The 22,896-nt window shown below is 43.7% G+C and overlaps 1 protein-coding gene across 7 annotated transcripts in view; it reads right to left on the reverse strand.

Moving 5' to 3' along the window:
- Positions 1-449: 449 nt before the first annotated feature.
- Positions 450-22,896, reverse strand: part of LOC144155795 (dual specificity calcium/calmodulin-dependent 3',5'-cyclic nucleotide phosphodiesterase 1A-like) — a 670,747-nt gene continuing 648,300 nt past the window's right edge. For all 7 annotated transcript variants that reach the window (XM_077687457.1, XM_077687456.1, XM_077687455.1 and 4 more), the window contains 3 exons: positions 15,618-15,752; positions 14,624-14,998; positions 450-7,804 (listed from right to left, as the gene is read on the reverse strand). In XM_077687457.1, the coding sequence (XP_077543583.1) occupies positions 7,524-7,804; positions 14,624-14,998; positions 15,618-15,752 (791 nt within the window). In that variant the 3' untranslated portion in view covers positions 450-7,523. The remainder of the gene's footprint in view (positions 7,805-14,623; positions 14,999-15,617; positions 15,753-22,896) is intronic.

Genomic DNA, 22,896 nt, shown 5'->3' on the forward strand with positions numbered 1-22,896 from the left:
TTGGTACCCAAAATTTTGTCAGTTGTCTTGAATAACAGCTTTTATAATGGATAAAATTGCCAGTGTTGGTTCAATAAATGAATTAAAGAGTGGAGGAGTTCACATTTGTGTGGGTACAGTTAAAAATTCGAAAGCAGTTGTTTGAGTTCATGGAAGAATTCGTTACTTTCCAAGAAGCAAAATAACACATGCTATTAAATGCCTGTGTCTGAGTTTTCCTTAACAAAACTGGAAATTTTTGCTAAGGAATCTTCAGTTTCAGGCATTCCTACAATGTGCTATATATAGTTTCATGAATGCACAGAGCTGCTAAAATCTAGCGCACATGCATACTCCATGCACATTAATTGATGGACATAATACATACCATAAGCCATCAGCTCTTGATATACTTTTTGTCATTACCGGGATTTTCCTCTGCACTGCTAGGACATTGCAAGAACCAGACAGTAACTGACAAGTTGTCCTTTATTACATTAAATTAGGTTACACTTGTCAACAAGCAATATCCCTTTCTTGCTTAAATGTGGCATATTGAACAGTGTGCTTTGTGTCGCTGAATTAGACCTCGCATTTTCACATCTACGCTGACAAGGGGACTATGGTCTAGTACCAAATGCTCGAAAAGCAGTATCAATCCAATGTCGTCACTACTGATCTGTGAATGTACAAGGGTAACAGAAAGCAGACCACCGACAAATTTACATACTGGACAACAATGTCGTGGGCAGTTGCCCAAAACACATCGTATGTACATAGTCATTTGTGACACTTTTATTATGACAAGACTTTTCTGCTGCAGGTAATAAAGCAGCTTGTCCCTAGGGCTTATGAACAGTCTGTTAGAGGAGGTTATGCACAGCTGAAAAGAAAAAAAATGCCATAGGCCCAACGTGCAAAGCACAAAGTTAGAAATGGAACAAGGGTTTGCATTTTCCAAGGCTCTTCTTGTAAGATACTTTGCGCAATAGTCTGTTAAAATGCGTGTGGGCTATTAAACCGTTGTTTGTTGATGTGCGCAGGTACACATCTACACAGAGTATACAAGGTTGGGGCAAAAACCAAGCAGACACTACGTGCTTTTTTTTAAGAAAGATGCTGACACAGAGGGGGTTGTCTAAAATCTGGAACACGCGTGTCAAGTGTGGTCAATACGTGGTCGAACTCTGGAACACCACAAACATTGGGTGGGTGATGGGAAGGGACGTGGTAGTGCAACCTCCAGACGTTTTAATGACTTGCTGCACTTATTTGTTCGTGTTGCAGGAGGAGCTCTTGTGCTAAGAGTCAATGAAGTCAACAATTTGAGCTTTCGTGGTGCTTGAACTGCTGCCAAAAAGTGAGAGAGAGATAAAGCAATCCAGAAAAATGTGCTGTTGCAGCTGATTTTTGCAGCCGTTATGTGGAACAAGATCAGAGTACAAAAAAAAAGAAAAAAGAAGAGAGGTAGCTCAAAAACTGAACATTGGTACAAACGATATCGGCAGCCAGGCCGATTTTCTGTTAAAGACCAAAGAGAAAGGAAAGGTGCTGTCTAGACATGTCGTGAAGCAACGTGCCACCACCTGCCTCTGGCTGCACTGTCAAGTTTCACAGACTACAATCGAAATACTAGTACTTTGCAAGGTTGTTACACATAGTGGGATGGCTGACACGTGCCAACAGAACAATTGTACAGCTATGGAAAAAAAGCTCTCGTATGACAGTTTTCTTGCCCTGCAGTTCTCTTTAGTGCTGTAGTGTTGGGATGTACACACTGCCTTTTGGGAAAGCTTCTTCGAGGTACAGACACACTTGAAACAGTGGGAAAGAATACCTCCGTAGGCAAGGGTAGTGTCGAAGGCTGTCACTGTACCCTTGCATTACTGTCGTAGTACACGTAGTGGATAAAAATTGGCACATTTTCCACTACAGTAGGTTGCCCTGTGAGATGCTCTTATATCTATAAGCTGCAAGGAACTCTGCAAGCTAAACATTATAAACAGTGCTCCTGATAGGCTGTCAACATTCGTAGAGCTGGAGTAAATGACTACACAAATGCTTCTGCGGAGACCACTAGGGCCAAGCACTACAGGAGTGGCAGTTTTTCTTTTTTACAGTAGCAATGCGGGAACAATGTGAAAGGGAAGAAAAAAAAAAAGACACAGATGGTTGCAGAGCGATACATGAAAAATTTTTCGGGGAAGGGAAAAGTGATTTTGGGCACATGGCGGCCATCTTGAATCAGGAAAAACAACATGCCAGGGAAATGTCTCAGGAAGGAGAGAATGGGAACCTTCGAAACCCTGCCATTGAGTATGGCCCTGGCTGGCTGTATGCAGAGTACAATATTTCTTTGTTTAAAAGTCATGCTATCATGTATGACGGTCCCTCACAGTATATTATAGAGCAGCTTTGACAGAAGTAGAATGGGCACAATAAGACCTTAACAATATGTCAAACACACTGCGTCGGCAAAGGAGTTAGTTTTACAGGTTTACTAAGGAAGGCTACAGGAGGCTACCTTCAAATAGATGCAGAAAAAGCATTAAATCCGAGGTGAAAAGGCGTCAAAATACAGCTTTTAACACGTGCTGTGCACTTTTTCATCACTATGCTGCCTTTACCAGCAGGTGTAGAGGTAAATAACACTTTTTTTTTTATCCTATCATGTGGCACTTTTACGTGAATTTGGACCCAGCTTGTGTCAAGCCTTTGCGAGTTGTAGCTCTGGTGAGAAAGTTTGTCTTGCAGCTAGGATTTGCTATACCCTTCAACACCCACCAAAGCTTCTTGAAAGTAGCAGATGTTCTGGTGACAATTTTTCTCGCTACATAACAATACTACCATATAGGTTTTCTCTTGAGAGCACAGGTTCTTAAGATGGCCAGTGTGTCAACAGCCTGCTTATTTCTGCAGCTATAGCAAAGTGCCGTGGTGTAAATGGTTTGGGCATTGATATGGCGTGGCTAACAAAACTGACCACAATGCAGCCAGGTGCTCGTATGATTGCTGCTTTCCAAACTGCCCTGTGCAGAAATTTGAACACAAGATTCTGGGATGATGTAAAGGGCAGAGGCGAAAGACATTACATTTACATAAGTGGCTGCCGTTTGGCCCTTGTGTCTTCTTTCACCTTCCATTCTTTTTCTTTTTTTAAAATTTTTGCAGCTATATCTACGACGAGGTTCAAATCGCTGCTTTTAACATGATATGTACCAAGCACTTCCCATGTAGGAGATCAGCACAAAGGGGGCTTTTTGTACTATATGGCAATAGGGGAATTAGAAGATGTGCTACTGAACTGCTACAGACAAAAGCAAGCCTTCAGCAGAACAGTGGCTGGACGAGCATGTGGGAAACAGGTTCAAAAGTTGGGTTCCTGTTTCTTCTCATCCACCCAGTGTTGTGCTAGAAGCTTTATGCAGAAGAAGAAGCATATGCTGCCTGGTCCATGGGTTATTACACTGTCAGCCAGAAACTGCACGCAGCTCATCTGCCCGCAGTTTGTGCCTGCCGAAATATGTGAAAGACAGAAAGCATTACTTGTAGTTACATTTGTTCTCCTGTTATAATGTAGGATTGACTAGAACATGGCTCATTGTGAGGTTGTGTGCAGTCTTTTGATGACACGCAGAGAACTGGGGAATGGTAGATTAAAATAAGGTGGCAATGCGTATGTGGAGGCTGGCTTGTCGGCCTTCCTTTGTTTTTGCGATGGCAAGGAAACACTGCCAGGCTTGTTTTTGAATTCAGAACTTGTACTCCGCTTCAGAAACCTTGAGCAGCACCATGACAGCACGGCGTGCCAAACAGATGCCCCTTGCCGAATCTAAGAGCTTAAACTGTCAAGCCACAGAGGGCGGAAAGAAATGAAGGTAGCGAAGCAAGTGAATTCCTTTTCGCAAGTGGATGGTACATGGTTGCAGCTCTGACAGTACTACACAAAACTACTGAAGCGAAGTACAAAACAACAACAAAAAATGCAAATATATGCCCAATCTAGATAAAATAAAATCACCTTATTCCTGTTCTTTTCTGACCACTCCATTAGTGAATTTTTGCCAATGCACAAGATCTTTGCGTACACAAACCAGAAATTTGCTGCCTCAGAAATGCAAGGCCAAGCAGTGAGCACAGTCTCTCAGACTCTCTGTCCTCATTATAGAGCAATGTGAATAATAAGTGTTTACTACAGTACTAAACATTTTTATCGTACCAGCAAAAGCTAGTGTGTCCCAGTAGGAGAATCCCGTCATTCCCTCAAAGCAGTTTGAAAAATAAGAGAAGCATTTTACAGTTTGGGATTTGCGAGCATCAGTAGCGAGTGCTATTGTATACAACATAACAACGCAGGATCCCACGTACACATGCAATAGCGTAGCAGAAGAAAAAAACGAAGTCTCCAGGAGTGCAGAAGACGGCTGCAGGAAATGGGGGTGCTGCGAACAGAAATGCTCCAGGCCCCGACATTAAATGCAACTTCACTCAGATGAAATGAAGAAAAAAAAGAAAGTGCGGTTCACGCTCCTTAACACACGGTCCCTTGCCCCTGGAGACTGTCTCTGTACACCCACGATGAGAAACATGCAAACATACAGCTTGGCACGCCGGCAGCTTGTCGCAGAAGGACACCGTTTCCCTCGGCAAACCTCGCCAAATAGCAGAGCAGCCTTGCACACAACCATTGTATGAATACCAAGTGCATCTCACACATACAGGATGTTCATGCGTGCCCATCAAATGTGCTGTGCATATATACATGTCAGGGGATCTACGATTCAATGCAGCGCGATAAAGTCAAAAGGACCAGCAGTGAGCCAGTTTGTTGGAACCTGGCTTCTCTGGATATTGGATAATATATAAGCCAGAGAGCTCGCCCAGCAGCAAAATATATCTTGGGTACCCCCCGCGGTGCATTCCCATCTTTGGTTTAGTGCGCTACAGTCCTCGAGGGGAATATCGCACGCTTGCCACCAACAGCTAAAAGGCAGTGTCGCGCGGCAAGTGTAATGCCAAGGTGTGGCCACTGCTTCAAGCTTGGACGACAAATGTAGTGCTCAAGTTATTATATCTCTTGATATGATAGTCTGCCTGAAGCTAAGCAAGCTTTAGGTTCAAGCATTTCTTTTTTTACAATCATCTCTCAAAACAGAAGCTCTGAATAATTACATAATGACAAGAAAGAACAGAACAAGAAAAATCTCTGGCGAAGTATTCATGGTTCCTCGTCAGCACACACGCCCGGCCTATGAAAATATCTTCTTCGCAGCAAGACGTGCGTCGCTGTGGCACTGGGACCAGAGACCGTCTCGAGTGAGGATGGTGCTTTTTGTTGCTCCAGAATAACCTTGGTGTCAACATGAAATGTAAATATAATGTTTATATGTGTATATCATATATGCTTTTATATGTGTACATATAGTCCATGCCCTCTAATGAGTGAAACATAACTTAAGCGTCAAGCATAAAATACAATTCACTTTTCGTTGTTACATAGTATGGAACATAATACTAGGTGAAAGAAAATGCATAAGAGGACTTAAAAAAAATTTTGCTTACACTGGAAAGCAAGGAAGCAATAAAACCATTGCAAAAATGATAGTAGCACAAGGGAGAGTAAACAACACACACGCACAAAAAAAAAAAAAACCCACAATATAGAAGTTTCATTTTTTGATGATGGACATCGCTATACCATTTTTTTTGTAAAAATACCACTTGCGCTCTGCGTATAGTTCTGCACGATAAAATAGTAATATATAGCTGTATCTTTAATACAAAACTACGTCCCTATCTGAAGGCGCTGCTGTCTTGGGTTAGCTGCATTCGGTCAACAACTACATTTACGACAAATTGAAAATCGTGTGCTCGTGTTCAAAAGACAAGGGCAAGCCTAAATTATAAGGCAATGTTTTCCCTAAGGTAGCAAGAAAAAGCACAGTACCTCTTAGCGCTATATACATGCAGTCGCGAGCTTCATTTCGACAAGAAGTCGAATTGTGCTGGTTGAATACATGACTCGGATTACCGTAGGTACCTTTCCAGTACTATTACCAAATCAACATCCGATGCTTATTACCAAATCGACATCCTTATCACATGGCGCCACAGCCAAGAGTTGCTGTACATTACTCCATGGAACAGTCATCTCCACGTGCACTGAAGGCCATTGCGAGCACACATTCACCCATGTACAAACCGTGCATGGATGCTAAGTGTGCACTGGCATTGCACATGTACAGAAGAGGAAAAACACTCCCTCAGTGGCTCAGTCAAACATGCTGCGCAGCAGAGCCCAATTATTACCGATTTCTTTCTCAGAGCCAAAACACAAAAACAATCAGCTTCCAATATAAAACCTTATTAGACACCCTTTCATCCTCTGTGGATAGGGTGGCAGCACAGTGTCAGGAGACTAAAGTCGAATGAGTTCAAAACAAACAAACAAAAGAAAAAAAAACATAAATATGCTTTGACCGTATTTGTGAGGCTGCAAGTATGGGTGCAGTGAAATCAGAGATGTACAATGCCCCTCACAATTGTTGTCCTCGCTGGACGAAACTGAGGGCTGGATTGAGCGCGATCAGAACCAAGCCGCAGCACGTAGAAAGCGGGCATCCCTGTAAAGATCCTCAAGTGCTCACTACGAACACAGCCCATGTCAGGCTTGCTGAGAATGTGCCACCACTGTGCTCCAGACACTGCAACAGCCGCCTGTCACTGCTGAGGTCACGATAGGTTGACTCCCTGCATGGCGGTAGAACAGAGAAGCAAGGAGCAGCGCTTGCCGGGTAACAGCCTGTTTTGAGCCCAGGGTTGGTGCCCGTCGAAGCTCAGTATTTGGAGCAGCTTGCTTGCATCCTCTGGACAATTCGGACACAGGCTGTGTGTGACCATTGCATGCCACGAGCCTAAACTGGATTGTTAGTGATCACAGCGTTTGAAGCATACATGATGAACAGGAAAAGCAAAGCGAAACATCTCGTGCAAGGACGAACAAAAGTTGCCAACTGTGAGCTGTGGTGTTGTGAAGCAACCCCCTTGTTTGGAGCATGCACCTTGGCTCAGGCTTATGGGAAAAGTTGTAGCAAGACATGTGCAACATGTAAGCTAGCGTTTAAGTAATGGCGCTAGTGCAGCTGGCCTTGTGTGAACCAGAATGAGGGAAACTGGAAGGAATGATTTGAATGTGCCCGCACGTGTGTTGTGTGTGTTTGTCTGTGTGTGAGTGCAAACACACTGCACAAGAACGATGCATCCCTGCAGGCAGTTAGCAGTACTCTTCTACATCGGATGCACAGACAAAAACGAGGTGTCCTTACATTCAGCTTGAGAGAGGGAAAAGAAACGGGTAATGAAAGCTTGGCCCATGCCCGTGCTGCATGCAGAAATCGGCCATGTGGCTTATACATGCCCTCAATGAACAGCAGCTGCGAGGATGTCTTCGCTTAGTGTGCAAATGCTTATAGTGCACAAACATCGTTATGAACGTCTCGGTTGGCCCTGTGCACGAGAAACGTCTGAACGAATGAACACTCGGCTTAGTGCGCGGACATTGTTGCATCTGGCATGGGCTCAAGTGGGGGAGACTCGAGTGATGTTAACCCAAGTGGCCTGGACTCTGGCAATCTTGTGGATTCTGATGGCTTGGACTCAAGGGGTTTCAACTCCACAGTTTCAGATTCAAGGGCTTTGGACTCGAGTGGTGTAGACTCTGGGGGCTTGGACTCGGCAGCCTTTGAAACTCCTAGTGTGGATTCCACCCTGTTGGAATCCAGTGCTTCACTGCCTGGTGTGGCCCGTTTTCTCCTTGCCTCGGCATCTGAGGGGTGAAAAGAAATGTTCAGGGCTGTGGAGGATGCAATTGCCACTGTGGGTGGCAGATGTTGACAAAGAGAAAAAATTGGCGCAATCATAGGCGCAATCATAGGCGCCTACTATGCGGGGGCTCCAGGGCTCTAGCCCCCTTTGGTGTTTTCCAGGGGGTGCAGAGTGTATACCCCCTCCCTCAGCGATGCTGACGCTTACCCCCACACACATCCCCCAAAAGTGTTGTTACCAGAATTCTGTTACCCACATCATTAGGGGTGTCTTTTGAGTTGCTGCCTTTTCAGTTAAAATTTCATTGTGGCTAAAAGCTTACTGCATTATTGTTGGTGTAAATGTGCATGGCTTTTTATTCATAGTTTCCATTTATTTCTTCAAATACTGACATTAGAGGACAAGAGCTCTAGAAGCACCAGCGGCACTTGTCATCCGTATTTTTTTACTACGTTTTTTTATTTTGATTGTGAACACCATGTGAGCAGAAATACATCTAAATATACACACAGGAATCTCTATTATATTTCTGAAAGCAAAGGACATAGCACACTAACAATCATTTTCTAGTGTTGCCTATGATCGGGGATTGAATATTTTGTTGTATGTTCACCAGGGTGTCGAACCGGTATTTTTTCGGGTTCGGTTCGGGTTCGGGTTCAAGCCTTTCGGGTTCGGTTCGGGTTCGGTTCCGGAGCACCATTCCGTTCCGGTTCGAACCGGTTCGAACCGGTTCAAACGGGTTCAAATGGGTTCGGGAAAGAAAGGCATGCGTTTTTTTTTGCTATTTTTTGTGTGCTCGGTTTTCGTTTCTCTGTGACGTCGGTATAAAAATGAAGTCATAATATAGGTTTGTTTGTGGAAATGTTTCGCTTTGGCCAACTTAAAGGGACCAACTTTTTTTCTAAATCTTGAATGCTCCAAGAACGTAGACAACCAATACACCCTCTACTTATATTACGGGGTCGCGAAGTACCTCAGCCAAAAATTACTGCTCTATGCCCATCAGAGAACTTACAAACTTGCTCAAAATATTTATCTCTTCTTCCCAGTCTCGGCATTCTTCGGCAGCTGGAATTACGTTATTACAGGGATGTAGCGGCTATTTGCCGGCTTACCCTAAATTACAGCAAAGAACGCAATTGATAGCCAATTTAAAAAGAAGGTCGCAAAATAAAAGCAGAAACGAAGGCGTATCAGCTGCGACGTGCAAATCATGCAATGCCGCCCCATGCTGGCAATGGCGATAGATTTCTCAGTGCTTCCGGAAGCGACGTAAAGACTGAAAACGTTTATAGAAAGTGTTCAAGAGTCCTGTTAACTGTACAATCAACCACAAAATGTTTTCTATGGTAGGTCATCGATTAAAACACTAACTGAAACGAAATAAAGGGTTCGCTGGGACACTTAAGGCTGCATATATGTGTGTAGGTGAAATCAGTAGTCTTTATGGCCGCAAGTCTATTTTTATTTGTACGGTTTCATTCATTTGTAGAACTTATTTTAACTTTATTCTTGGCTCAGAAACCCGCAGTTTCATATCCTGAAGTTTTCTTGAGGAAACAAAAAAATGGTTGACAATTACGATACTCGCTAATGCGAAATTTGAGTGCGGCGCGAACTGCAGCTTCCTCGGCGACTGCGCATAGCTGCTGCGACTCAGGAAGCCTATCGCGTAATCAGCTCTGTACTCTGTACTCGTAATATACTCTGTCGTTATCTCGTTGCGCGTCGCCACCAGCGAGCATGTCCCTTCCCCTTACACTTTCGCCGTACTTTCATCCTCCGCTTTCCTGCTTACTCTATCTTCGGTGGCCTTTTCGTTCTCTCGGTTACAACGAGGGTGACGCTAAGGGAGTAGGCGAAACCACAGGAGCGGGCGCTTAAAAGCTGCGCTCTAAAACGTGGCTCTACGCAGCCGTCGCTGTACTGCCTTGTGATCCACTCCCCTCGCCGACGAGTGACGGGCCGGGCCTCGTCTCCAAATGATGTATCTTTGCCTCAGTCTTATGGAAGGCAAGCGTGTAGCCTCCTGATCAGTTGGAAGCGCCCCGGTGCCTCCCACTCCTCCTCCTGATCTTCCTTGGTGTGGCATCCTCGCCAGAACCTTCCGGACAGCCTCCCTGCAGGATGCCCATTGCCCCGTCCGTCCACTAAGCAGACGACCTGTCCGTCCACCATCGTTTTTTGGTACCCTCGAGTGTCTCCGTGGAGCGGCTTCGCGCCCTTCCACCCCCCCCCCCCCCCCGCCAGGTCGCCCCTCGTCGCCAAATCCCGAAACCTCGCCGGAATCTTCTGGCCGGCCGGCAGGCAGGCAGACAGGTAGTTTACTGGCAAGCGGGAAGCCTCTTTTTTGGGCAGGAAACTTATCTGGGTAGCAGAGAGGCTGTACGCCCGCTGTCTATTTTGTTAACATCAGATGTCGACGCATGCACGCGCGCACGCGCACGTATTTTCGCACGGCGAGGGAAAAATTTCACATTTAAAATTAATTGGTTGGTCTGTTACGCTTTTTACTTACCCATCGTTTCAACGGCGTTTTAGCTTTCACACGAGATCATTAGCAATGCTAGAAGCCGAAAACTGTCCCGCGTCGGCGTCAGCCTCCACTGTAAACTGTTGCAGGTGGTGTGTAAAGGGATGTCATTCTCCACACGTTCCATCTGCTAACATGCCGGTTAGACAGAAGGATAAGGGCTCACTGACCAGCGATTACAACTTGCTAATGACACTTCAGCCATAGGTGACGGCGATTGGGTTCTAGGAAAGATAGTAGCATAGTGAGGTCGCTAGCTGCGGTAATGGTCGCTTGTAGAGAGAGAGAGAGAGAGAGAGAGAGAATGAACTTTAATTAAATCGAGGAAAAGTTTCAGAGAGGCGTCCTCATTCAAGGACGCCTTGAGCTTGGGACGAGCCGACAGCCCTTTCGATCAGGCGCAGCTGATCTTCAAGGCTTGAGCTGGCCAAGGGTCTCTCCCAAAGCTCCGTAGAAAGGTGGAGGTTTTAAGGGGGTGGGGTCTAGGGTAGATTTGTTGCAGCCGCCCACTAGGTGTCTCAGGGTCCCAGGCACTCCACACAGCTTGGGACCCTGAGACCGCCATTTTCCTCGGCCGCGATTTTCCCATAGGCGAAAATCGTTTTAACTTATTTTCACAATAAGAAGGCAAGTGTCGTCGTTGTTCCCGAAATCAAACAAAATATACCACAAAATGCGACCTTTGTGTGAAGTTTGAGCGCGAACCGAGCAGCGGTTCGCTCAAAAATTTTTTTTTATTTTTTAATTATCGTCGTAACGCCCCGTATATTTGTTTTTGAAAACCCTTAGATGAGTATAAAATATGCGTTAGGTAATTATTTACTAACTTCAGTTCGAGATGTCACTCTTACACCAGAAACAACGTAACAGCGCAAAACGTGCATAAAGAAAGGCATTTTCTAGCATTCAGGTGGTCGTCACATAACTTTCCGGCTATTTTTTGCGAAACTAAATTTCCTGATTGGTCGAGGAGACCACCGCAATATTTACCAATGCCAAGGGCCCCAAGGGTATCGTGGTTGGTACGAGCCTCTAGTCCACCTTAACCAACCCGCTAATTCCTCTAATCCAAATTAATCAACACACTAATCCTACTAAATCACATTAGCTCATCCACTCATCTCGCAAATCCACTCCAGTCTACATGCTAATCCGCATTATTCGACTTTTTTTCATGCTACTCTTAACTTTAAGGTAGAGAAGATTCAAGATAATACAGAAATTCGGTTGCATCTACTTTGAAAGCGGAAATTAAAAAGCCCCCCCCCCCCCCCCCCATTTTGTTTCAGTTCTCATGCTCTCTGAGAGCAGAAAGTACACAACGGCACTCTACAAGAAAAGGTACGGATGACTTGGAGAACTGGGAGTGTTTGTGTCTCACCGCTGTTTTTATATAACTGCCTATTCAAAATAAATCGAGTGGAAGGTATGGATTCATTGTTGATAATGTCCCGAATGCCTTCACAAGGAGGCAGGGATGCACTCAAATTAACAACACATTAACAAGTTTACACAATAATAAACACCATGCCGATAGAAATCATGAGGAACAATCCATGATGTGCTGCTTCGGAATATATGTTCTAGCTTAACTTTGAATTAAAAAGTAAACTGAGGGAGATAAGCAGTATCTAAAGCTAACTGATAGCATATACGGTCAACTTTACATTAAATGATGGTAATAATAAGCAGAGAACCTGGTAGGTTATTGTGGTACTGCAGACTATGCAAAAAAATTTGTGGTGCTGTCGGGCGAGTGGTAAAAATATCTTCGAACACAAGGTGGGGCACCATAATCAAAAACTAGAAATTACAGTTTTGAAGCCCCGGAACCGGTTCGGAACGGTTCCTTCAATTCGTTCCGGTTCGGGTTCAGTTCCAAAATGGCGGAAAAAATACGGTTCCGGTTCAGCTCCGGTTCCGGGTGAAAATTCGGGTTCAGTTCCGGTTTTCGGTCCGGTTCCGGTTCCGGTTCGACACCCTGATGTTCACCTCGCTTCAAATTGTTTTGTGTTTTTTTTTTTTTTGACCTTGAAACAAACCTTCAGTCTTCAGTGACCCCTTTGGCAGAGTTTTTTATCAGCAGCTTGTCAAATATATAGGCAATGCTAACGACTAATGAAAAAAGCTCTCCTAATATTTTACAACATTAATTAGGGGTTTAGATATTTTCACTTGCATACGGAGGTCATAAATATGTACAATTCATTCAGTAACCGAAATGAGGCCATGCCGGATTCACTTGAATTCGGAATCAATGGCTGCCATGTGCAGCAGCACTTATCAGACTCAGTACCAAAAAAAAAGGTACAGTGTTGCCTGAAAGGCAAAGCGTCAATTTGCTATAGCAAATTAGTCGACAGCTATAAGAATATTAGTTTTATCGACCATGCGGACTTGAAAACATTCACTTATTGACTGAATTAACAAGTAACAAGCATGGTGCCAGCGCACACAAGCAAAGATGAACACGTCACAGTCAATGACCGCAAACAAAACATAACCAATGGAAATCCTTAAGGGGAATTATTATCCAAACCACTCCAGTGCTCCCTTTGGGTCGTGTTGGCTCAGTGACCAAAGCCATTTGGCTCAGCCACTAATTAGTGGACAATGTTGACCGAGGGAGAAGAAAAGAGATTGGTCCCTTTTGCTACTGCTCCCATAGCAGTCTCCTAATTGAGTCACTGCAGTGCGAGTTCGCCTGTCCTTTTGCGGTGATGTCACGTAGCTCTCCCCACTGCCCCATTGTAAATATATGATATATTTACAATGGGGCAGTGGGGCAGAGACGTCCCGTACGTCTCTGTTCTATATATATATATGTATGTATATGTATATATATATATATATATATGCATACCTAGTATAAATATGTACTTATAAAACCATTTTGAAAACACAAAGCATTGCACAAGTAAAAGCCGTTTTATGAAGAGTAGAGGTGGCATGGGGAAAAAAGGTTGTTTCAAGTTTTGGTGTAATTAGGATTTTTCTTAGTTGTGGCTTCATTAATCTAGTCATTCACAAGATGTCTCTTTGTATGAAAGGGTCAGTGGCTCTTCAGCTTGATAAAGTGAGTCTCTTCCAGAGCTGGGCAGTACAGCGATACTAGGATATCGCGATAGCATTTCAGAGATGCTTCTGAGTATCTGTATTTCAGTATCGAAATATATTTGAAAAATGTATTTGTATCTCAGCAGTGAAATACTTCTGCGGTGTATCGAATACATCACGATACTCTGGCACGTATGAGTATCTCGTTACATTTATTTTCGTCATGCAGAAGACGTCCGCTTTTTTTGCTCGGTTGGAACCATACCACCTGCTTTCCTATACCCTCTTTCAGTGTTACATCCCCTGGCTTCTTTCTGTGTACGGCAGTGTTATCTTGAAATGCTTAATGCAGTGCCGATGAGCCAGCCGGGTAGATAATTGCCACCACAAGGCAGATGTGTGTTCTGGCTCTTTTTGGTTTGGGCGGTCACACAAAAGAAAGTGAGGGGTTCGGTCCACTGAAGCGGCGATGGGACGTATGTCGGTCGAGCAAAGCGTGGTGGCAATCAGTGGCTTGGTGCGCAAGCCATAATGCGTGTTTCGTGTGCGCACAATTGCTCCATTAAACCGCTTCATTGAAGGGGTGAGGTGAGTAATATGTACAAAAAGTTTCGAAGCCACTCATCTTGGTATCACTGAGTGTCCGGGCGGTAGCGTGTTTACGGGCCAAAAAAAAAAAAACGATTACACCTTTGCCGGCACGTTTATCAGCTCCAAAAGCGAATGGTGACGCATGTATTGGTTTTGAAATACATAACGCTTCATAAAAAAGAATTTTAGAACATGAGGTCGCCGAAATAAAAAAAAGTATTTCAGTATCTGTATGTGTATATTTTATCTGTATTTCGGAATACTTTTTTCTATGCTTGCAAAAGTATCTCTGAAATATCCCATTACGTCAAACTTAAATGTATCTTAGTATCTACATTTTAGGCACCCAACGCATGCATCGTGATATTTGTATTCCAGAATACATTTTCAGTATCTCTGCCCAGCCCTGGTCTCTTCATGCTTTCTTGGGGCGATAAAATTAAGCCTGTTCTTTTTTGCTTTACTTTTGCACATGAAGCATATACCTTCGCCCCGAGTACCAGCACGAGACCAGTGGATGCTACACAAAGTGAAAATGCTCACCCCTGCCAGCCTGCTCGCGGTCTGCACTTATCCGTGCTTTCGTGTGCTTATTCAGGGAAGAAAAATCCGTCATTGGTGAATCGTTACAGTTACCTTGGGCCGCTCTCTCCTGCCACATGCTGCGGTTCTCCTCCAAGTACTTGAGCCAAGGCCTCTTGAGCCCCTTGGGGGCAAGCTGGCCCTTTGGTGACCTTGGTGAAGATGGTGCGCTCCCTACTTTGCTCGTTCGGACGCCTTCGCCGTCGGTGCTGGTGGCTGTGATGCTCGAGAGGCTGGTGATGCTGGCGGTGCTCGTGGTGCGCATGGGCCGGACCGTGGCGAGTGAGCGTGTCTTGTCCTCCTCGTCGGCCTTTGTGGCGTCCTCGTGTGGTTTGGCCTCTGGCGGTTTGTTGCCCTCCCCGGGTAGCTTGGCTTCATCCTTGGCTTTGCTATCATCCTGCGCCCTGCCGTCATCTTCACTTAAGGCCTCTGTGACGGAAGAGCAAGGCCCTTTCAGGATAAGTGGGAGTGGATGAGGCTGCTGTACATGCTGTGCATGGATCTTTTCTTACACACTGATGGACAGAAAATGAAGCAATTGACAGCTGTGTATGGCTTGTATTGTGGCCGACCAGGAACATGAGAATGAAAATCCAGCAAAGTGCTTGATGAAAAATGCATGTAAATATGCATGTAAATATGTATATGCATGCAAGCCCGGAAATATGCATCGTTTACAGGTTGTTGAACGATTATGCGCACAATGCACTTTTATTCTACATAGATAAGTTATACCTTAAATTTGCACAACTTGCCTTTAAAACAGTAACCTGAATTCTGGTATACAGTAGGGTTGTTTACCATTTATACAGGATTGGTCCTGCTCTAATTTGTACGTAGCTAGCATTACAACAACAACAACAACAACAACAACAAAAAAAATGGTGATAATTTTATGACACCACCAATCAAACCACATGCTTCCCAACAAATGAGGGAACCTCGAGCAAAGTAAATGTGCTCTAGTTACGTGCAGTTCGTCAGTTAGCAGTGTTTTAGTGAGCAGATGTGAACCTGCAGTAAGAAATGGGGTTTACAGAACTCTGACCTGTTCCCTTGTTCTCGCTGCCTTCTTCAGAAATGCTGTCCTCAGTTCCCCTTTGTGCCGCTATCTGAAGGAGTATTTTTTCCAAGAGGTCCCCGCAGACGTCCATGGTGGGATTTAAAATGAAGTCAATAAAGCCTGTGAAAGAAAGCAAGTACACTCAGATACGAGGCTATAGCTTTCTAATCATCAAGTAAAGAACCTGGGATATGTTTTAATGTCTTCGTAGTTTATTTTTTAAGTTTTTTTTTTCACAAAGCTTTTATCTTACAGCCTGTGTTTCATGTGCTTCATGTGCTTCAAATGTATTGGTAAAGCTGGATATTGTTTTTAGAATATATGCACTGCACAAGCAGTGCATGCATTTGCTGTGAAAAGCCATGAGGTGCTTGCAGTTAATTTAAATTGTTATATAATAAAAAGATCTATTAGGCAGTGTTTAAAGACTGGTACATTTGCATGCCCATCTGGGTATTCTCTTTATTGGGAGTCCTGTCCACTGAGCAATAGTTAAATGTTTGGGAATATTTTAAAGGGCCACTAAAGGCTGGAAGACTTTGTTTTAACTGAATGATCACATCTTTCAAGGCTCTTTCTACTTTGTGTGATGGGAAATGATGCCTTGTTCGTGTAAAGTTGGCATTTTTTTCTCATTTACCTTCCATTCTTTTTTGTGACGTACACAAAAGAGCCCACCACACATTGTGAGGAGTGACTGCGTACAAATGTATTCACGTAAGGGCAGTGCTGCCTCCCTGGAGGAGGAGTCAAAAATACCCGTGGGAGTCCCAGCACGGTGTACACATATGATGGCCAGACAGGTTGCGGCAGCAGTCTCAGACTTTGGCCACTGGTTGTTTTAGTTAATACAGACCTTGACAGTAGACAGGGTTGATATAGCTGTCGTGTTCACCCACATAAATCTTTTGACTGCACTTATAAGACAGCAAATAGGTAAAACGTTTGTGGTTTAAAATCATCAGTTAAACAAATTTTGCCACTAGCTGTGCTCATAGAATGCGTTAAAATCGTGTTTTTTCAAATACACGAGCTCAGCAGAAGTCCCCACATACATTTATTTTATATTTACATGTCCCTACCTTGCTAGGCCGTTTCAGAAATACACTTAGACAAGCTCTGCTCATTCTCTTTCCTCATTCACAATTTGTGACATCACAAATCATAATGTAAGAAGGTATTTGGGGTGGGAATATTTGTTTACATGCTTTGGTGTTTTCTGTGTTTAAGGAGCCATGACAACAAAATAAAAGTTTGTTTTATTTAAAAGGGTAGGTGTTTTATAGTGCCCTCAGCACTTGCCCGGCAACAAATGATGCTTTATTTACTGAGAAATAACACAATTTCAATTCTCCCGCTAAATTGCGCATTTCGTGACGTCAGCCATGATGTATCCAGGTCAGGTATTTGAAATGAATGTTGCAGCCATAGCTGCAGCGAACGACGAAACATCTTTCGTTGCTTCGTAAGTAAGTAAGTTTGTGGTCCTAATCTCTTTTGACTCTGAGCAGGTGCTTCAAGAACCACAGGAAGTTCGAACATATATGCTTGCACATATGAAGGTATAGCACTCAATAAAGGAACAGTTGTTGCCACCTGGTATGTGGCGTTTAGGATAAAGTATTTGCACCAGCCCTGGCCATAACTTTTCCTGGCTCAGAAGTTTTCTTTTGCCCCGTCAAGAGGCACCACGCATGTCAAAGAGTACACAGTACACGCACGCTTTACCATCCATTTTCTAGATGGTGCCACAAGACCGCTCAATTCCTGCTGTCTGCACTCACTTTGTTTTTGACCGGGTTTGCACCTGGCATATGTTTGTTAGGGTTGATAGTTATCATTTCGTGAAACATTGGGTATGCTCGACAAACAGGGTCACGTAAGACAATGTCGCTTATGCCAACTAGCCAGTGTCGTATGAGACAACCCCAAAGCACCGGACTGCTGTGCAGCTATAACAAGTATAGTGTGCGTGGTACCCACTGGTGCTTCTATGTTTACGTGTGCGTTCTTAACTTCCGTTGTTTACCCCACCATTCTTACTGCTATAAAAAGAATATGCATTAAATTCAGGGCTGTCTAAAAAACCGGTCGGGCCGGTTTTTTAGACAGCGGGCCGGTTTCCGGTCTGTACCTAAAACCGGCCTACATTGGCCGGGTTTTTGGCCATCGTTCCACGGTTATTTCTTTTTGGCCTTTTGTAAGCGTAAATATAGCAACTACGGCAATAAATATGTGTCGACAAGCTGGGCAAAGACAGGCAAGTAGAGAAATACGCAGCCAAGTCCGATTCCTGGAGACCAAGGGGAGGACCAACACAACGAAATGCCACCGGCGCGGTCAGCAAGTGCGGTTACTTTTCAGTGCAGCACATTCAGACCAATAACCAAAAGCTCAATCGCTTTCAGTGAAAACGTTATGTTGATTTCTGCGTAGGAAAACGCCACAAAAAGTGGCATTGCATGTCAATTAAAAAAAAAAACGCAACGTCTTTTTTTCAACTCAAATTCAAACTTCTGCATACCACGCCCCCCTCCCCCTGAAGGGCCAGTTTTTTCTTCCGGGAAAGGTGGCCACCCTAATTAAATTTCAGTGCAAACAGCTCGTTTTGCAAGCTTAAAGCCCTGCCTAACTTGCGTTTGCTTTTGCCGGCTTCAGCCAATCATACAGCTGCCCATAATACGTCATACGTCCTAGTGCGGGAAATGAGCTTGTGCGTCGCACGGTCATTCTCTTTTTTCCTAGTTGTGCAGATTATTTGATTGACATTTGCGTTAAAAGTAGTGTCAGTGTTATTCTAACGAGGCAATCTTCTGAATGAACCAAACTTGCATTTTGTCTTCACAGCCCCTTAGAGAAAACAGATGAGGCAGTGGCGACTCTTCAGCCGCTTTCCTGCAACTTTTCTGTGGTGTCACAGAATCTCATTTGTGCGACTGGTGGCCACCGACCTATGCCACCACCAAGAAACATCATTGTAGTGGGGCATTTCGATCCACTTGATCATATCACTTGAATGCTACTGTGCAGTTAACACACTAATACCTGTGCTTTTACTGCTGGCCCATATTATGCAACTCCTGCCCATATATTACGTCACTGTAGCACGAAATCTTGAGTTTTTAAGGGGGAGCACTGGTCTTGAGGACATTTTTGTTATTTTTTAACATACGTGCTTGATATTTACACGTGAAGTGTAGTTTAACATTCTGAGCACAAATATGCAGCCAGTTTTCGTCTATACGGTGTAAGGTCAGAGTTGTGCAACATGTTATGCCATTCTGTTTTGGGCAACTTTTTCTTTATCTGTATACCTATGAAATACTCGAATACTCTTTATCCCTTTGTGTTCTAGAAGGACCAGGGAATGCATCTGTACCACAGCAGTAATTTTAGCGTTGTTTCTGCAAGCTGCTGCAAACTTATGAAATGACAGCTAGGTTATCAATTACCAATGTTTTCGTAAACTTATCTGCATTATAGCTTGTCAAAATGAAATCTCATATTTTTGTGGTTTTATTGCACTGTTCAGTTCATAAGCTTTCAAATGCAGCAAAAAGGATACAAATCTATCCAGTACATTCCGAAATATTGAACCCGACAGTTGACCTCGTGGGAAAAAAATTGGCTCAGAGAAAACAGGGGACGAAGTTTGGAAACGTAGGCAGAAACGGTCGTTTAGGCAACTTCAAAGGGCGACAGTGTTGTAAATACTTATGGTACAGATATAATATTTTGCAGGTACATTCTTTGGGACCTGTAGACTGCAAATAAAATTAATACCGAAAATTGATTTTTTTTGCAAATTTTCGGTCCTTAAGACCAGTGTCTCCCTTAAATATTTCCTGTGCTTTTTCAGTTAAACATCATCTTTCGTGGGGCTCAGAGTTACCAAAGGATACGAAGCCTTGTTTAATTTTGTTTTCATGGCCCCTTTAATAAGCGACTGCTTCTGCCATGAGAGTTACATTTGTGTTTACCAAAATGAGACCAAATAGTACTGTACCTTATTGTACTGAATTTAAGAGATAATAAAGGCTATGATAATGTGCGACATTGCTAATGAGACCAAATAGTACTGTACCTTATTGTACTGAATTTAAGAGATAATAAAGGCTATGATAATGTGCGACATTGCTGATGTTCATTAACTTCACTTCTATAATTCAAAACGCAGCAGCAGTTCTGCTTTTAAAGTGGAACACCTATCCATAAAAGTACCTTGCATTGACAATTCAATCAAGCACTCTGTGCTTCAGCAGGGCTCATTAATTGTTTGACATTTCTGTTAGATCTTTGGCATTTCTAAGAAATAATAAGCAGTCTGCACTAGCATGGGCTCTCTGATTTCTAGCGTATTAAAAATCTACATGCTGTACTGTACCAGAACGTGTGAGCAGAAAAACTTTTGTCAGTATGAAATCTATCAGCCCAATTGGTGAGAAAGGAGAAGCAAGATGTCTATATGGGAGCAATTTCACGTCCAGGCCCACGGGGCAGTACCAAAGGTAAGTATCTTGGGTACTATCTTAAAATTCAGTAGAATATCCTTATTGTACAAGGATTGAGTGACTATATGAAACACGCATCAGTACTGATAACAAGGACAATTGGTTATGTTTATGTGTCCTGCAACAAAAATGCTAGTTGCAAGAAATGCATGATTGAAGAAAAGTGAGCAAAGAGAAGCACTGTTTTGTGGCGCCAGAGAATGAAGGGAGCCAGCCCTAGTTTAAAGACTTCAGAGCCAGAAAAAATAGCAGAGCTTTGGTAGTTGAATGGCACAAATGACATCCCCGATGGCAGCTTGAAGCTATGAAGACACCACTAGTGGAAACGACATCACGATCCACTGCCGTGTGCATGTCCAACTTCCATGCTTGCAACATGTGCCCGCGACTAAGAGCTGCTACTCTTGAGAGCTTCCTTTCTTACTTCTTGCGGTTTAAGCGTTACCCTCTGCAAAAATTTTTTATTCATGTTTATTTTTATGTATGTAGATGTTTGACGTTACAGCATGTTTACAAATGCACTTAATTTATCATACATCCTCTGAACTGCGAGCTCTTCGGAGATACGATTCCTGCACTCATGCCACACAAGCAAAAAATTTTTTTTACAATATGTCACACTTTTTTAGAGCGCGAATTTCTTATGGGCGAATTCCTGGAATCACACCATAGGCACATGTGCCAAAAACTCCCACTCAACAAAAAATGAAATTCACGAGTTTTCCACCACTGGGAATTGAATGCAGGCCCGCTGTTTCTGATGCAGGATTTGTACCATTACGTCATGATTCCACTCTCAATCCCTGCACAGGAGTGACACTTCTTAAGACAAAGGGACGAGCTAGGAAAGCTCCAAAGGTGGGAGCGAAGCACCTCGCAGTTGAGCATTCAGCCACTGTGTACGCCTCGGCTAGTGAACGTTATGCTCCTAAGCGGTGCTGGCAGGTTTATCTGATGCATTCTACAGCAGATAACATGGCAGAAGCGCGGTATGCCAATTCGTGATATATCGAGAATTCCCAACCAACGGTAATGTCAGATGCCAAGCATGTTGTTGCACAGAACTGAAACCAAAACTGGTTTGAATACCAATCTTGAACATCGTCCAATCACATCGCAACTTGAATACGGGTCACTGCTGTTAGTTGTAGTGGCTGCCGCAAATGTTGCATGGTATTTTTTCTTCATTCAGACTTTATAAATGAAATACTTCTTTATTAACCGGATAAACGATGAAAAGGGTGTTTATTTGAGCCAGTCTATGCAATGCAAACAAAAACAGAAACTTCAGTGTCAAGGGCTCACCCAACCATTCTAAAATCGAGAGCAGCTTGTGTCAGGCTGCACAGGCAACCGAGGCTTGAAACCGCTCAAGTAGCGGCGCTCTGGCCACCGAGAGAAAACTAAGCACCGTGGTGGAGCACAGTTTGCCTACATTGCCGCTTTTCACCACGTGTTGCCCAGAGTAACTGGTCAGGTGATTAAAGCACTGGGAAGGCTAGGAATTGGGGAGAGAAGCGGGAAAGGGCTTGGGTGGCCACTCAGGGCCGATGCGCTTCGCATTGAAAAAATACGGGAGGCGATGGCCTAGGATTCATTGAGGACAGTTTATGTGTGTGAAGATGATGGAGCAACCAAATGGAGTGCTGTGTAAACGTAATTCAAAATAAAAACGTGATGCACAATTACGGTTTTTGAAAAGGCTCTGGGCCAGAGGTGCGGGTACAGAAGGGGATTATGGTAGTTTCACTTTCCACTCGAAACACTCCGGCATGAACACAAAGCACTGGAATATCTAGGAGGAAGCTCGTGTACCAAGGACAGAAGCCAATATATGCTATACCAGAGTTTCTATGTAGGAGAAGTAGATTTTCCCCCCACCAAATCGCAGCCTGTGATATATCATACCTTCACCATCTTGCCTGGTCTGCTGGACACAACATTAAAATGCAGTGGATACCTGGACACAGCGGCATCAAAGGTAACCAAAAAGCTGACGAAGCGGCCCGTAAAGGCCTTCTTTACCGAAAATACCGCGAGGTGTATTTCACGAAAACAGAATTAAGCTTCTGCCATGGCTCACCACTTTGTGCTGACTGAAAGAAGCCATCTATGGAGCAACTTACAAAATACTTGCTGCTTTTTGCACACTATTGACCCAGAATTAACGTCAAGACTCCCGACACAGCTTCCTCGTAACCTGGAAACGTTGTACCATCGTCTACGGCTGAACTGTGCCTACACAAATAGCTACCTATTTCGCCTTGGAGTGACGCCAAATCCGCACTGCGACAATTGTGCTTGTGTCGAAACAATTAAACACATTTTATTAGAATGTGCGGCCTAAATGGAACTGAGATCCCACTTCCTTGAAAGCATGGAACGTCTAGAACAGGGATCAATTACTCTCACAATTATTTTAGACCATGGATTCGTCTGTCAAAGCAGCACCAAGCTCTACGGAGTTTGTTCTCTTATTTGGATGAAATTGGCCTAATTTCAAAATTGTAAATTATGTGTCCCAAGCTCAGAAGAAAAATATGCATGTAAGTCCGCTACCGCACCAAGTCTATGACAATGTTTTTTTCGTTTTCTTTTCTGCCCAGCTCTTTTTTGAGCCTTTTCTTCCCACATCCCCAACTCACAGCAGAGAAGCATGTAGGCGTCTGTAAATTCCGGCAAACCTCTCTGCTTTTCCAATAAAAAGCCTTCTCTCTCTCTCTTTCTCTCAGAGTTTCATGAAGGAAAAGGTG

Source organism: Haemaphysalis longicornis, unplaced genomic scaffold (genome assembly GCF_048455015.1).
Source record: "Haemaphysalis longicornis isolate Haplotype H1 unplaced genomic scaffold, Haemaphysalis longicornis Haplotype H1 scaffold_1, whole genome shotgun sequence".
NCBI lineage: Eukaryota > Metazoa > Arthropoda > Arachnida > Ixodida > Ixodidae > Haemaphysalis > Haemaphysalis longicornis.